We start from the raw sequence: 17648 nt of genomic DNA on the forward strand, positions 1-17648 counted from the left end.
TGGGTATCAATTATTATCAAAATTCCTTATCCAATAATACATCATTAATTTTTATTAGCAGTCCAGGATTTGTCTAGCATCTTGTTTAACATTTGAAAATAAAAACATAAACTTTTTGGTTCTCAAGGATAGTGCTATTAAAAGAAAATCTTGAACATCAGTGGTTAGTAATTTTTTCCTTACAGAACAAAAACTTTTGAAATTTCATTGTGGGACTTAATCTATTTATATTCCTAAAACTGAGAATAATTAATGTACTTGAGATCCTTGCATGCTAGTATACATTCATAAGGTTCTGCTGTTCTCATAAAACAATTTGACTAGCAAACATATTCATTACAGTTTCAAAAGAAAACACCCTATTTGACTCACCAGAAAAAGCTTTGTGATCTATATCCTATTATTTCTGCTGCTGCTGCTGAGCATGGAATACATTTGGGGTTGAAACAGGAGATAAAAGAGATAGATTTATTAGGGGAATACCAACTTTTATGGCTCCCCTGCCCCACCAGCTAAAATTAGCAAGTCAGTGAAAGAACTGCAAAAGAATGTAAAGAGGAATATTTCCTGTACTACTGTAGAAATTTTAGAGATTAAAAACCCCTACGTAGGATTTGTTCTGTACCTTTTGAAGAATGAATGACTCCCCCTCCCATCTATTTTCCAATTTTATAGTAAAAACTGGCTTTATAATCAGAATCTAAAATTTTCTTTTGGTGTAAAAAATAGTTTTGCATTTTATGGAAACAATTGTCCTTTTTAAAATTAATCACATATATAATTGAATGTATTGGTTGAATATAAGAAGAAAAGGTTTAAGGATTAAAGCATTCAAAGAACATTAATTTGGTGGAATTTCAATCAATGTTATGCGATCATGTCAGAGGTGAACCCTTCTTTTACCAAAATTCCCAAAGTGGATCCATATTTTATAAAATTTGATACCAAATAAATTATGTTATAGGAGGATTTCAACATTGTCTTAAACATTGGAAAAAAATTTAATATAGTCAAATTACATGAAAAGGCAAGAATATTGATCATGTTGATGGTATTTCTAATATTCAGAAAATGTTATAAAAAAGAAATATAAATACTATTCAGATTTTGAAAACCATGGCGGATGAAAAAATAAGGAGTAACAGTTACAGATGAATGAAAAATTAGACAAAAGCATATTAAATGACAATATGGCAAAGCAAAAAATAGAATTAAATCATTAAGATTAAAATAGTATACTGTTGTAAAATATGTGAAAGTATTAAAAGTATTATAATTAAAAGTGATTCTTATCCTAAATATTAAAATAAATATCAAATAATATGAAACATAACATCTAATAGTTTGATAAGGAAAAATAACACAAAGCAGAGAAAATAAAAGACACCTCACTATTCCCAATGTGGTTATTATTTATGGAATGGATAAAACATATTGTAGAAAAGGTCATTACAGTTAGATTAGCACATAAAAAACCAACATGCCACATCTACCTAAATAATTTTGTAGAACAGCTGAAAAAGCAAATTTTATCAAATTTAGACAGCTTATAGTGGAATAACTGAGTATGGTGTGGTATTAACTAATCCTAAGTTTCACAACGGGCAGCTTCTAGCCGTTTTGTTGAAGCTGGATCTCGGCCACACAAGGATCACTGGACAAGAAATCAGTTGAGCTGGACTAGAGCTGCCCAATTGTCTTAATAATGAATGCTCCTCACTGTCTGTTAAGTAAAGAGAAAATATAGATCAGGAACACTGAATAGAAAAAAAAAGATAAGTTAGAACAGATGAGTGCAGACCATCAATCAACATTCACTAAATATCTGCAGAACTTTGGTACCAATTAAATTAAAATGTTAAAAAGTGAGAGGCTGGCAATTAGGAGGGCCCCTGGACTCAGGAAAAGCTTGTTTCTGCTGAGAGCTTAGAATCGATATTAAACAGTCTCTAGTCTAGTGTTAACAGTATAAATGTTTGGTAAATAAAACGACAGATGGGTCAGCACAGATTATAAGTTACAACATTTCCTTCTCTTAGGTGGGTCTTAAAAACTTGTTTTTAAAAGAGGAATTGTGTTTTTGGCAGGAGGCTCTTCAGAAAGTTGTCCAAAACCCAAAAGTATCCTTTAAGTGGGCATAAGTAGGACAGGCATATAGGTACTTAAGCTGTATAATTCAGAAGAACTTCACATACCTGTGTCATCTGGCATTTTTATTGTTGTTGTTATTGTTAATACTAGTTTGGGTCAAAGAATCAACCTAGTTACTACTACCTTTTCGGCAATTTAGGCCTAAGCCAGCTCCTAATTTAGGGAATCAAGCTGTCCTAAGACATATTTTAAATTTTCGATAGGCTCAAAATTTTCCATATTTGTTCTGCTATCTCTAGAGCAGTGCGTCTAATAGAACAGTCTATGCTGATGGGAATGTTTTATGTCTACACTACCAAATATGGTGGCCACTAGTCACATGTGGCTATTTAGCATTTGAAATGTGGTTAGTTGCAACTCAGGAACTGAATTTTTAATTTAATTTAAAATAAAAATTAAATAGCCTCATGTAGCTAGTGGGTACCATATTGGAGACAGCATGGCTCTAATGGCTCAACTTTGTTGGGTTTGCTAAAACTAAACTCTACAGACTGGCTTAAATTTCCCTGGCCTGTTTAATACTGTCCAGTACCATTTACTAATGTTCATAGCTGTATTCCCAGTATCTAGAATAATGACAAGCACAAGGTAGGTGCTCAATAAGTATTTGCTGAATGAATAAAATCTATTATGACAATATACAGCTATTCATACCCAGTTAACTACTTATAGGTTATTGGCTGTAACCTGATGAACACTGGTCCTCCCAGGTGAAATAGAGATATATGAAGTTAAACTGTTTTATGTATGTGACATTACTTGGTTAAAAGCTCAATGTGCTAGAGAGAACAGGGACCAGCACTAACTTCAGTATATTCATATATTAATAATTTAGATTGATAAGTATGGTAAAACTGGAGAGAATATATATCACTCTGTTGCCCAGGCTGGAGTGCAGTGGTGTGATCTCAGCTCACTGCAACCTCCGCCTTCCAGGTTCAAGCAATTCTTGTGTCTCAGCCTTATAAGTAGCTGGGACTACAGGTGCATGTCACCACGCCTGGATAATTTTTGTATTTTTAGTAGAGATGGGGTTTTGCGTGCTGCTTAGGCTTGTCTTGAACTCCTGACTTGAGGCAATCCACCCACCTTGGCCTCCCAAAGTGCTGGGATTACAGGCATGAGCCACCGTGCCTGGCCGGAGAATATATTTAATGGTAAGGGTGTGGCTAACAGTTGATGAGAGTGATAAGAGGAGAAAACTTAATGTCAGATAAAAAGCTAAATTCAGATTTTATGTATGACTAAAAGATGGAGAGTGAAGATGTAGAAGTTTTGAAGAAATGTATAGTAATCCTAGGCGGGGCACGGTGGTTTATGTCGGTAATCCCAGCACTTTGGGAGGCCGAGGCGGGTGGATCACCTGATGGATCAGGAGTTCGAGATCAGCCCAGCCAATATGGTGATAGCCCATCTCTACTAAAAATACAAAAATTAGCTGAGTGTGGTGGCACACGCCTGTAGTCCCAGCTACTTAGGAAGCTGAGGCAGGAGAATCGCTTGAACCTTGGAGGCAGAGGTTGCAGTGAGCTGAGATCCTGCCACTGCACTCCAGCTTGGGTGACAGAGCAAGACTCTGTCTCAAAAAAAAATATATACATATATATATATACACACATATACATATGTATATATATGTGTGTGTGTGTGTGTGTGTGTATATATATATATATATATTCCATATATATATATATATATATATATATATATATATAGTAATCCTATTAGGCAGTAATGTAACTTTGAAAAAGGATTTGGCAGTGGAGAGGTAAATTAATAAAGCTGACCTTTGAACAACATGAGTTTGAACTGCATGGGTATACTTATATATATGAAGTTTTTTTTTTTTTTTTTCCTGAGACAGGATCTCACTCTTTCATGCAGGCTGGAGTGCAATGGTGAGATCTTGGCTCATTGCAACCTCTGCCTCCTGGGCCCAAGTGATTCTTGTGCTTAGCCACCTGAGTAGCTGGGATTACAGGCATGCACCACCATTCCTGGCTAATTTTTGTATTTTTAGTAGAGACAGAATTTCACCATGTTGGCCAGGATGATCTCAAACTCCTGGCCTCAAGTGATTCATTCACCTTAATCTCCCAAAGTGCTGAGATTACAGGCATGAGCCACCGCACCTGGCCACTTATATGTGAAGTTTTTTCAATAAATATATGAGAAAATTATTTGGAGATTTGTAACAATTTGAAAAAACTTGCAGATGAGCTGTACTGCCTGAGAAATACTGAAAAAATTAGTAAGGCATTTTTAAAGTTAGGTATGTCATGAGTGCATAAAATATATGTAGGGTCATTCTATCATTTACTACCATAAAATATACACAAATTTTAAATAAAAAGTTAAAATTTATCAAAACTTCTGCATATAAACACAGACCATACATGGGCCATTTGCGGTTGAGAGAAATGTAAACAAATGTAAAGATGCAGTATTATATCATAACTTCATAAAATTTACAGTAGGTTCATACTGTACTACTATAAAAATTTCATAGCAACGTCCTATTACTATTGCAGTATGCTCAAATGATGAGCTCAAGTATTGTGTCTGCTTAAAATACTATGTGATGATAATCATCTCTGTGTGAGCAGTTCACCTCTCCAGCAAATTGCATATCAAAGTGAAATTTGATCTTTCTCAGTTTTTGCACATTTCTCGTGTTTAGTGCAATACTGTAAACCTTGAATAACACCATAAGACCCTTAAGAGATGCCACTAATGATGCAGGAAGTGCTCCCAAGAAGCAAAGTCATGACATTACAATAAAAAGTTGAATTGCTTGGTATATACTACAGATTGAGGTCTGCAGCTGAGGTTGCCCACCACTTCAAGACAAATGAATCCAGCATAAGGACCACTGTAAAAAAAAAAAAAAAAGGAAATTCACGAAGGCACTGCTGCAGCTATGCCAGCAGGCACAAACACCTTGCACTTTTTGTAAAATAATATCTCTTTAGCTTGTGTTAGAAAATGCAGCTTTTATGTGGATGTGGGATTGCTATAAGAAAGGTAAACCTATAGACTCTAATATGATTTGAGAAAAAGCAAAGTCATTATATAAAAACTTAAAGCAAAAGGGAGGTGAAGGATCTAAAGCTGGATAATTTAATGCCACTAAAGGGTGGTTTGATAATTTTAGAAAGAGGTTTGGCTTAAAAAAATGTCAAGATAACAGGAGAAACAGCTTCTAAGAGGCAGCAGATGAGTTCCAGAAGGCAGCAGATGAGTTCCCAGATGCCATTATGAAAATAATTGAGGAAAAAGGATATCTGCCTAAACAGGTTTTTAATGCAGACAGAAGTGCCTTATTCAAGAAAAAAAATGCCAAAAAGAACATTTATTAATAAGAAAGAGAAGCAAGCATCAGGATTTAAGGCAGGAAGGGAGAGGCTAACTCTAGTGTTTTGTGCAAATGCAGTCAGGTTTATGACCAGTGTTGCCCTTATCTATAAATACCTGAATCTTGAAGGGAAAACATAAACACCAGATTTGAAGACAGGCTAGTTGACAGTATTGAATTAAAGAAAATCTAAGAAGACAAGGACTAGTACAAGACCTTTGGGATTTGGCTAATAAGAAGCTGTCAAACATATCTTGGCAATACATCTTAAGATGAGTAGCTTGAATAGATTGCAATACTAAAGAAACAATTTCATATGAAATAATTTCATATGGAATAAAAAGCATACCCCTATATTCCTCCCCAACACCTTTCTAAGGTAAATTTAAAACACTGTTAATGATGTGTAGAATACAAAATCCTACTGCCTGCTCTCATCATATGTCCTGAAAGTAGAGGAAGACATTCAAATAATTTTTAAAAACTTTTCTGTAAGAGATTAAGGTTTCATGAGTAGAATTTTATGTAATGATAAGTACAGTGCCTATGCAAGTAGTAGTCTAGGTTCTCAAGGAAAAGAAAAAAAGGTTAGGTAAAAGGAGAAAAGAATGTTCAATTAGAAGGAATGATAGACACAGAATTCAAGGAAAGTAAGTGCTCAAACTAAGAATGGACACCCATAATTGTATCTGAAAATAAAACAGTAAGATTTTTCCCCATAAAAGAAGTGTAAGATTTACTCAGAATACTGTATTAACCAATACTCATCCTTACACAGCAATGAATGAATAAATATCTCAAATTACCTTTTATTTACACTTCCCCCTCATTTCAGTATTTTCGCTAGTAAGGGCTTATGGCAAATGTAAATATTAAAATAGCCCAGAGGCTCAGGGTCAGATAATCCATGTTAAACTAAAAAAAAAAAAAAAAAAAAAAGGAGATTTAAAAGAAATAATTAAAAATAAAATATTAGAGCAAATGTATTTATGCTATATTTCATATTATACTGTAACTCAAGGGTCATAAAACTATGGAGAGCAGGCCAAATCTGGTTCATCATCTGTTTTTTAAAAAAATTTTATTTATTTATTATTATTTTTTATTATACTTTAAGCTCTGGGGAACACATGAGGAACATGCAGCCTTGTTACACAGGTGTATATGTGCCATGGTAGTTTGATGCACCCATAAACCCATCATCTACATTAGGCATTTCTCCTAATGCTATCCCTCCCCATCACCTGTTTTATCGATAAAGTTTTACTGGAACGCAGCCTTATTCATTGTTTCTGTTTTGTCTGTGGCTACTTTCATGCTATAGTGGCAGAGTTGAGTAGTTTTGATAGCAACTATGTATTTAGCCTGTAAAGCTCAAAACATTTACTATTGGGCCCTTTTGTGATCCCTGGTTTAACTTTCCAGGCTGGAAAGAAGTTTTCAGGTTAAGAACTTCAGATATACTACGAAAGGAAAATAAGGTGTTCTAAGTGCATGTGGTGAATATATTCTTGGTATGGACTGAATGCTTGTATCCCACCCAAATTCATTTGTAAAAGCCCAGTGTGATGGTATTTGGAGGTGGGATCTTTGGGAGGTAATTAGGTCATCAGGGTGAGCTCTCATGAATGGGATTAGTGCCCTTGTAAGAAGAGACAGGAAAGAGCTTGCTTCTGCTCTTTCTGCTTTTCACTTAGCCCTCTGCTTTTCACCTCACAGACTGGAGAAGACAGACATCAGCAAACCAGGAAGTTAGTTCTTTTTTTTTTTTATTGCATTTTAGGTTTTGGGGTACATGTGCAGAACATGCAAGATAGTTGCATAGGTACACACATGACAGTGTGTTTTGCTGCCTTCCTCCCTTTCACCCACAATTGGCATTTCTCCCCAGGCTATCCCTCCCCAGCTCCCCCCGGCTGTCCCTCCCCTATTCCCCACAATAGACCCCAGTGTGTAATACCCCCTTCCCTGTGTCCATGTGTTCTCATTGTTCATCACCCGCCTATGAGTGAGAATATGTGGTATTTCATTTTCTGTTCTTGTGTCAGTTTGCTGAGAATGATGTTCTCCAGATTCATCCATGTCCCTACAAAGGACACGAACTCATCATTTTTGATTGCTGCATAATATTCCATGGTATATATGTGCCACATTTTCCCAGTCCAGTCTATCATCAATGGGCATTTGGGTTGGTTCCAGGTCTTTGCTATTGTAAACAGTACTGCAATGAACATTCGTGTGCATGTGTCCTTATGGTAGACCGACTTATAGTCCTTTGGATATATACCCAGAAATGGAATTGCTGGGTCAAATAGAATTTCTATTTCTAAGGCCTTGAGGAATCGCCACACTGTCTTCCACAATGGTTGAACTAATTTGCACTCCCACCAACAGTGTAAAAGTGTTCCTATTTCTCCACATCCTCTCCAGCATCTGTTGTCTCCAGATTTTTTAATGATCGCCATTCTAACTGGCATGAGATGGTATCTCAATGTGGTTTTGATTTGCATCTCTCTAATGACCAGTGATGACGAGCATTTTTTCATATGTTTGTTGGCCTCATGTATGTCTTCTTTTGTAAAGTGTCTGTTCATATCCTTTGCCCACTTTTGAATGGGCTTGTTTTTTTCCTGTAAATCTGTTTGAGTTCTTTGTAAATTCTGGATATCAGCCCTTTGTCAGATGGGTAAACTACAAAAATTTTTTTCCCATTCTGTTGGTTGCCAACTCACTCTAGTGACTGTTTCTTTTGCCGTGCAGAAGCTGTGGAGTTTGATTGGGTCCCATTTGTCTATTTTGGTTTTTGTTGCCAATGCTTTTGGTGTTTTCTTCATGAAGTCCTTGCCTACTCCTATGTCCTGAATGGTTTTGCCTAGATTTTCTTCTAGGGTTTTTACGGTGTTAGGTCTTATGTTTAAGTCTTTAATCCATCTGGAGTTAATTTTAGTGTAAGGTGTCAGGAAGGGGTCCAGTTTCTGCTTTCTGCACATGGCTAGCCAGTTTTCCCAACACCATTTAATAAACGGGGAATCCTTTCCCCATTGCTTGTTTTTGTCAGGTTTATCAAAGATTGTATGGTTGTAGGTATGTTGTGTTGCCTCCGATGCCTCTGTTCTGTTCCATTGGTCTATATCTCTGTTTTGGTACCAGTACCATGCTGTTTTGATTACTGTAGCCTTGTAGTATAGTTTGAAGTCCGGTAGTGTGATGCCTCCTGCTGTGTTCTTTTGGCTTAGAATTGACTTGGCTATGCGGGCTCTCTTTTGGTTCCATATGAAGTTCAATGTGGTTTTTTCCAGTTCTGTGAAGAAAGTCAATAGTAGCTTGATGGGAATACCGTTGATTCTGTAAATTACTTTGGGCAGTATGGCCATTTTCACGATATTGATTCTTCCCAACCATGAACATGGAATGTTTCTCCATCTGTTTGTGTCCTCTCTGATTTCGTTGAGCAGTGGTTTGTAGCTTTCCTTAAAAAGGTCCCTTACGTTCCTTGTAAGTTGTATTCCTAGGTGTTTTATTCTCTTTGTAGCAATTGTGAATGGCAGTTCGTTCTTGTTTGACTCTCTTTAAGTCTGTTATTGGTGTATAGGAATGCTTGTGATTTTTGCACACTGATTTTATATCCTGAGACTTTGCTGAAGTTGCTTATTAGTTTCAGGAGTTTTTGGGCTGAGACGATGGGGTCTTCTAGATATTCTATCATGTCGTCTGCAAATAGAGACAATTTGGCTTCCTCCTTTCCTATTTGAATACCCTTTATTTCTTTTTCTTGCCTGATTGCTCTGGCTAGAACTTCCACTACTATACTGAATGGGAGTGGTGAGAGAGGGCATCCTTGTCTAGTGCCAGATTTCAAAGGGAATGCTTCCAGTTTTTGCCCATTCAGTATGATATTGGCTGTTGGTTTGTCGTAAATAGCTTTTATTATTTTGAGATACGTTCCACCAATTCCGAGTTTATTGAGAGTTTTTAGCATAAAGGGATGTTGAATTTTGTCAAAGGCCTTCTCTGCATCAATTGAGATAATCATGTGGTTTTTGTTTTTGGTTCTGTTTATGTGGTGAATTACGTTTATAGACTTGTGTATGTTGAACCAGCCTTGCATCCCCGGGATGAATCCAACTTGGTCATGATAGATAAGCTTTTTAATGTGCTGTTGCAATTGGCTTGCCAGTATTTTATTAAAGATATTTGTGTCTATGTTCATCATGGATATTGGCCTGAAGTTTTCTTTTCTTGTTGAGTCTCTGCCGGGTTTTGGTATCAGGATGACGTTGGTCTCATAAAATGATTTGGGAAGGATTCCCTCTTTTTGGATTATTTGGAATAGTTTCAGAGGAATGGTAACAGTTCCTCTTTGTGTGTCTTAATAGAATTTGGCTGTGGACCCATCTGGACCTGGGCTTTTTTTGTGTGGTAGGCTCTTAATTGCTGCCTCAACTTCAGACCTTGTTATTGGTCTATTCATAGTTTCAGCTTCCTCCTGGTTTAGGCTTGGGAGGACACAAGTGTCCAGGAATTTATCCATTTCTTCCAGGTTTACTAGTTTATGTGCATAGAGTTGTTTGTAATATTCTCTGATGATGGTTTGAATTTCTGTGGAATCTGTGGTGATTTCCCCTTATTGTTTTTTATTGCATCTATTTGGTTGTTCTCTCTTTTCTTTTTTATCAGTCTGGCTAGTGGTCTATTTTGTTGATCTTTTCAAAAAACCAGCTCTTGGATTTATTGATTTTTTGAAGGGTTTTTCGTGTCTCTATCTTCTTCAGTTCAGCTCTGATCTTAGTTATTTCTTGTCTTCTGCTAGGTTTTGAGTTTTTTTTGATCTTGGTCCTCTAGCTCTTTCAATTTTGACAATAGGGTGTCAATTTTGGATCTCTCCACTCTTCTCATGTGGGCACTTATTGCTATATATTTTCCTCTAGAGACTGCTTTAAATGTGTCCCAGAGATTCTGGTATGTTGTGTCTTCACTCTCGTTGGTTTCAAAGAACTTCTTTATTTCTGCCTTCATTTCATTGTTTATTTAGTCAACATTCGAGAGCCAGTTGTTCAGTTTCCATGAAGCTGTTTGGTTCTGGGTTGGTTTCTGAATTCTGAGTTCTAACTTGATTGCACTATGGTCTGAGAGACTGTTTGTTATGATTTCAGTTGTTTTGCATTTGCTGAGGAGTGCTTTACTTCCAATTATGTGGTCAATTTTAGAGTAGGTGTGATGTGGTGCTGAGAAGAACGTATATTCTGTGGATTTGGGGTGGAGAGTTCTGTAAATGTCTATCAGGTTTGCTTGTTCCAGGTCTGATTTCAAGCCCTGGACATCCTTGTTAATTTTCTGTCTGGTTGATCTGTCTAATATTGACAGTGGAGTGTTAAAGTCTCCCACTATTATTGTGTGGGAGTCTAAGTCTCTTTGTAAGTCATTAAGAACTTGCCTTATATATCTGGGTGCTCCTGTATTGGGTCCATATATATTTACGATCATTAGCTCTTCTTGTTGTATCGATCCTTTTACCATTATGTAATGTCCTTCTTTGTCTCTTTTGATCTTTGTTGCTTTGAAGTCTGTTTTATCAGAGACGAGGATTGCAACTCCTGCTTTTTTTGCTCTCCATTTGCTTGGTAAATCTTCCTCCATCCCTTTATTTTGAGCCTTTGTGTATCCTTGCATGTGAGATGGGTTTCCTGGATACAGCACACCGATGGCTTTTGGCTTTTTATCTAATATGCCAGTCTGTGTGTTTTGATTGGTGCATTTAGCCCATTTACATTTAGGGTTACTATTGTTATGTGTGCATTGGATACTGCCATCTTGATGCTAGCTGGCTGTTTTGCCTGTTAGTTGATGCAGATTCTTCATTTTGTTCATGCTCTTTAGCATTTGGTATGTTTTTGGAATGGCTGGTACTGGTTGTTCCTTTCTATGTGTAGCGCCTCTTTCAGGGGCTCTTGTAAAGCAGGCCTGGTGGTGACAAAATCTCTGAGTACTTGCTTGTTCGCAAAGGATTTTATTTTTCCTTCACTTATGAAGCTCAGTTTGGCTGGATAAGAAATTCTGGGTTGAAAGTTCTTTTCTTTAAGGATGTTGAATATTGGTCCCCACTCTCTTCTGGCTTATAGGGTTTCTGCCAAGAGATCTGCCATGAGTCAGATGGGCTTCCCTTTGTGGGTGACCCGACCTTTCTCTCTGGCTGCCCTTAGCATTTTCTCCTTCATTTCAACCCTGGTGAATCTGACGATTATGTGCCTTGGGGTTGCTCTTCTTGCGGAATATCTTTGTGGTGTTCTGTGTATTTCCTGAACTTGAATATTGGCCTCCCTTGCTAGGTTGGGGAAGTTTTCCTGGATAATATACTGAAGAGTATTTTCCAGCTTGGATTCATTCTCTTCATCGCATTCAGGTACACCTATCAAATGTAGATTAGGTCTCTTCACATAGTCCCACTGTTCTTGGAGTATTTGTTCATTCCTTTTTGCACTTTTTTTCTCTAATCTTGGTTTCCTGTTTTATTTCATTGAGTTGATCTTCGACTTCTGATATCCTTTCTTCTGCTTGGTCAATTCGGCTGTTGAAACTTGTGCATGCTTCACGAAGTTGTCGTGTTGTGTTTTTCAGCTCCTTCAATTCACTCATATTCCTCTCTAAGTTGTCCATTCTTGTTAAATCATTTCCTCAAATCTTTTTTCAAGGTTTTTAGTTTCTTTGCATTGATTTCGAACATGTTCTTTTAGCTCACGGAAGTTTCTCATTACCCACCTTCTGAAGTCTGATTCTGTCATTTCATCACACTCATTCTCTGTCCAGTTTTGTTCCCTTGCTGGTGAGGAGTTTTGATCCTTTGTAGGAGGCGAGGTGTTCTGGTTTCGGGTGTTTTTCTCCTTTTTGCGCTGGTTTCTTCCCATCTTTGTGGATTTATTCTGAGTGGTTGCTGATTTTCCGATTGGGTCTCTGAGTGGACGTTCAGATTGTTAATGACGAAGTATTTCTGTTTCTTAGTTTTCCTTCTAACAGCCTGACCCCACTGCTGTAGGACTGCTGAGGTCCATTCCAGGCCCTGCTTGCCTGGGGAACTCCTGTAGCAGCTGCGGAACAGTGAGGGATGCTACCAGTTTCTTTTTCTGCTATCTTTGTCCCAGAATGATGCCCGCCAAATGTCAGTCTGATCAGTCCTTTGTGAGGTGACTCTTTGGATATACGGGGGTCAGGGAGCTGCTTGAGGAGACTGTACTTTGTAGGAGCTCTAGTGCTGAGCTGTGAGCTCTATTATTCATTCAGGGCTGCTAGGCAGGTACGTTTAAGTCTGCTGCAGCAGAACTCATAAAGCCCCTTTTTTTTCCCCTTAGGTGCTCTGTCCCGGGGAGTTAGGGCTTTATTTATGAGTATCCGTTGCACTTTCCTGCCCAGCGAGGAGGAAGTCTAGTCACTGCTTGCCTGTAGTGGCTATGATGAGCTGCCATCGGCTCCACCCTGCTGCCATGGGCTCTGCCCTGCTGTAGTGGGCTCCGCCCTGCTGCCGTGTGCAATTCCCTATAGTCCTGTTTATATGGGTGTGGTTAGAACTGCAGTGGTGATGGTGGCCCATCTCTCTAGTGGCAGACTCTCTCTGTTATGGCAGGTTGCCTTGGCAATGGCAGGCTGCGTCAGCAATGGGTGAGTACCTCCGTAGGGGTTGCGTGCCTCAGTAGTGGTGGACACCCCTCCCCCACTGAGCTGCACTGTCCTGAGTTCAGCTGTGCTTGCCATGAAACTCTCAACCCTGAGCGTTTCCAATTGCTGTTTTGTTTGTTTTTGTGGGGGTGGGACCCGCCGAGTCTGATCACCTGGCTCCCTGCCTCAGAGCCCCCCCTTTTTTTTTTTAAGTTGAATAGTTGACTCTCTCCGAGGTGTTCCAGTCGCCTGCTGCAAGAGCGCCGGGATTTGTGTGATTTCCCGTGCAGCGACCCACTGCACCGGCTCAAACCATGTTGCTGCCCGGGAATCTCCTGGCCTGGCTTTCTGTTTAAGTTCAGTTTAATCAGATGAATGTGCTAATCTGCCTTCCAAAATCTCCAGTTGCTGGTTTAACAGGGCAACCAAACCAGTGTATTTTGTACAGAGTGTCGCTGCGCTGTGGCCTTGGCCCAAACAGCCACGCAGGCCCAAACAGCCGCGCTGGCCCAAACTGCCGTGCTCGCGGCCCATGGGGCTTACACCTGGGAATCTCCTACTCTGTGGACAATAAAGATCCGTATGGAAATGCAGCATCCACCCACCCTCTGGATTCACTGGGAGCTGCAATCCTGAGTTGGTCCTACAGTGCCATCTTCCCTCTTCTCTGCTTATTTATTTTTTTAGAAAGAAAGAAAGAGAAAGAGAAAGGGGGAGAGAGAACAGGAGTCGTGCTCTATTGCCCAGGTTGGAATGCAATCCAAAAATAGGTATCAAAAACCTCTTTTATGCCGATAATTGTGCCTAACAGCAAAGACAGGAAGGAATAAGGGAAGAAAATAACAAACAAACAGCTAACCAATATTTCATTTAAGTCTGTGAAATGCTATGCAAATGCTGAAGAGTGATTTACTTCCAATTATATGGTAACTTTCAAAATAGGTGTGATGTGATACTGAACAAAATGTATGTTCTCTGGATCTGGGGTGAAGAATTCTATAAATATTCACTGAGTTTACTCCTTCCAGGTCTGCATTCAAATCATAGATGTCCCTGTTAATTTTCTATCTTGTTGATCTGTCGAATATTAACAATGTGGTGTCAAAGTCTCCCACTATTATTGTGTGGGAGTCCAAGACTTTTTATAAGTCATTAAGAACTTGTCTTATGTATCTGGGTGTTCCTATATTGGGTGCATATATATTTATGATCATTGACTCCTGTTGTTGCATTGATCCTTTTACCATTATGTAAGGTCCTTCTTTGTTTCTTTTAGTCTTTGTTACTATAAAAGTATATTTTGTCAGAGATGAAAGTTACAACTCTGGTTTTTTTTTTTGTTTTTTGTTTTTCTCTCCATTTGATTGATAAGTCTTCCACCAACCCTTTGTTTTGAGTCTTTGTGTGTCCTTGCTTATAAGATGGATCTGGATACAGCGTACTGATAGGTTTTGACTTTATTCAATTTGCCTGTCTGTGTCTTTGATTGGGGCATTTAATCCATTTAAATTTAGGGTTAATATTGTATTTGTGAGTTTAATATTGTCATTTAATGCTCGCTGGCTCTTTGCCCATTAGTTGATATAGATTCTTCATTATGAAGATAGTTTTTAACTTTTGGTAAGTTTTTGGGATGGCTGATACTGGTTGTTTCTTTCTGTGTTTAGTGCTTCTTTTAGAAGCTCTTGTAAAGCAGGCTTGGTGGTGATGAAATCTCTGAGTGCTTGCTTGTTCGTGAAAAATTTTATTTTTCCTTCATTTATGAAGCTTAGTTTGGCCGGATATGAGATTCTGGGTTGAAAATTCTTTTCTTTGAGGATATTGAATATTGACCCCCACTCTCTTCTAGTTTGTAGGGTTTCAGCTGAGAGATCTGCTGTGAGTCTGACAGGCTTCCCTTTATGGGTAACCTGACCTTTCTCTCTAGCTGCCCTTAGAATTTTCTCCTTTATTTCAACCCTGGTGAATCTAACAATTATGTGTGTTGGGGTTGCTCTACTTGAGGAATATCTTTGTGCTATTCTCTGTATTACCTGGAGTTGAGTATTGTCCTGCCTTACTAGGTTAGGAAAGTTTTCCTGAATAGTATCCTAAAGCATATTTTCCAGCTTGGATTCATTCTCTTCATGACATTCAGATACACCTATCAAACGTAAATTAGGTCTTTTCACATAGTCCCATATTTCTTGGAGACTTTGCTCGTTCCTTTTTACTCTTTCTTCTCTAATCTTGTCTTCTCGTTTCATTTCATTAAGTTCATCTTCAACCTCTGATATCCTTTCTTCTGCTTGATCAATTCGACTGTAAAACCTGTGCATACTTTGCAGAGTTCTTGTATTGTATTCTTCAGTTCCATTAATTCACTTATATTCCTCTCTAGATTGTCAATTCTCATTAGGATTTCATCAAACCTTTTTCCAAGGTTCTTAGTTTCTTTACATTGGGCTAGAACATGTTCTTTTAACTCACAGAAGTTTCTTATTATCCACCTTCTGAAGCCTAATTCTGTTATTGGAATGCACTCATTTTCCATACAGCCTTGTTCCCTTGTTGATGAGGAACTGTGATGCCCTGTAGAGGGAGAGGCATTCTGATTTTGGTATTCTCAGCCTTTTTACGCTGGTTTCTTCCCATCATTGTAAATTTATCCATCTGTCGTCTTTGTAATTGCCAACTTTCAAATTAGAGGTCTCTGAGTGGATGTCCAACTTGTTGATTCCCAGCACTGGAATCTGAGCAACCCACTGCACTGGCTAAAACAGTGGTGTTAAGATTCATGGTGCTTTTCTGCCAGTCTGACATCTCCAGTCTGGCTTCCTTCTTGAGTCCTTTTTCAAATCAGCTGAATAGGTGACTCTGCCTTCCTGGAGCTCCAAACGTCAACCAAAAGGGGACCCAGTCCGATTTATTCTGCACCAAGAACCACTGCACCAGGGCGCTGGCAAAAGCGCCATGCTGGCCACAAGAGTTGTGCTGGCGACCCATGTGGTGCCTCCGCTGGGAGTCTCCTTGTCCATGGGCAACAAAAATTCATCTGAAAGTGTGGCATCCTCTTGTTCTCTGCACTTTCACTGGGAGCTACAATCCTGAGCTGCTAGCAATCAGCCATCTTGGATCTCTCGTCATATATTTTAAAAATTGTATTTAATTTCCTCTCATACATATGTTCTTATACATATTTGTACTACTCATCCTGGCCTTCAATTTAGTGCCATATTCAATTTTGTTTTCACAGAACTCACATAATATATATTTTTCTGTTTACTCATCCTTCAGTGGGGAATCTACCCATGATAATTATAACTGGTGTCATGAACACTTGATTTTCCTAAGTGTTCTATGTCCTTGCTTTTAGATTTACATCAAAAAGGAAGCCTTTTTTTTTTGCTCCTCCTGCTTAGTTCTTTATGAGTGAAAAATTTATTCTAGAAAATCTGAGGCTATTGTTTGGCTATATACAGCATACATGAAAATTTATACCTTCCTTATATGTTCAGAGTTACAAAGCACCAGCTTTTCCTGTCTCTTTCCTTTATATTTTTTTATATTTGTCCTTCCTAGGTTTTACAGAATACAAGAAAATTTTAGTCTCTAAATTGATTTATAAGAAGTATTAATGATACTCAAATGGGGAAATGGTTGGGAAAACAAGCAGCAGAAGCTTTTTATAAAGTGGAGACAGTTGCTAATTCTTAGGTAAGTACATGCTTTGGGTCTCTGAACTAGAAGTAGATAGTGGTAGTAGTTCAGACCCCTTTCCAATTTACTTCTGAATCATACTTTGTGACAATTAGTTGTGTTTTTCATTTAAGTCCAATCAGCACTTTAATTAGAAGAAATTCCTTATAGCCTGGCAAGTGGTTAAATATGATCCTTAATATCCAAATATTTTCATGGCTTGTTGGTAGACATAAGAGTTAAATAAAATACACATTGAACTTAATCCATATAAGAACAATTTTATTAGACACTTACATTAATGCAAAAGTGTAAAAATATTGTAAGAAAACAGAAGCAATCCTCCACTTTAGAAATCTCCACCCTTCATACCTTGGGATTTGATATTTATCTTAGAAACATAATAGTTCATATACCCAGAAACACAGATTTTCTTTTTGTTCCTTCCTAGTTGGTGGAATAATTTTGAAATTATGTGGTTTTGCTTTTTTGACTTTAAAACTTAATTCTCTTTTTTCTTTATTTAAATTAGAGATGTCTTGCCATATTGCCAGGCTGGCCTCAAACTACTGGCTCAAGTGATCCTCCTGCCTTGGCCTCCCAAAGTGCCGGGGTTCAGGTGTGAGTTACAACACCTGGCCTAAAACTTGATTCTGTGTAAGATGTTACTGCTGAATTAGGGAATGATAGCCCTAATTAGTATCATATTAATCTAGTTACCTCTGTATTGGTCTGTTTTGTATTTATTCATTTTTGTATTTGACTTGACAGAGTATGTAGGCTGTAGCTTATAGTCAATGAGTAGTTTCTGGTAAAC

At 38.1% G+C, this 17648-nt stretch overlaps 1 protein-coding gene across 6 annotated transcripts in view; it reads right to left on the reverse strand.

The window, feature by feature from the left end:
- BOLL (boule RNA binding protein) overlaps positions 1–17648 on the reverse strand; it is a 90119-nt gene that overhangs the window by 19396 nt on the left and 53075 nt on the right. For 2 of the 6 annotated variants that reach the window (XM_035305229.3, XM_008999149.5), the window contains exon 11: positions 204–1723. The exons of 1 other annotated variant lie outside the window; for it this stretch is intronic. In XM_035305229.3, the coding sequence (XP_035161120.1) occupies positions 1700–1723 (24 nt within the window). In that variant the 3' untranslated portion in view covers positions 204–1699. Of the gene's footprint in view, positions 1–203; positions 1724–3898; positions 6422–17648 lie in introns of those variants that run through there. 3 more of the 6 variants (XR_013519027.1, XM_054257756.2, XM_035305227.3) reach the window with 3 other exon arrangements.

Source organism: Callithrix jacchus, chromosome 6 (assembly GCF_049354715.1).
Source record: "Callithrix jacchus isolate 240 chromosome 6, calJac240_pri, whole genome shotgun sequence".
NCBI lineage: Eukaryota > Metazoa > Chordata > Mammalia > Primates > Cebidae > Callithrix > Callithrix jacchus.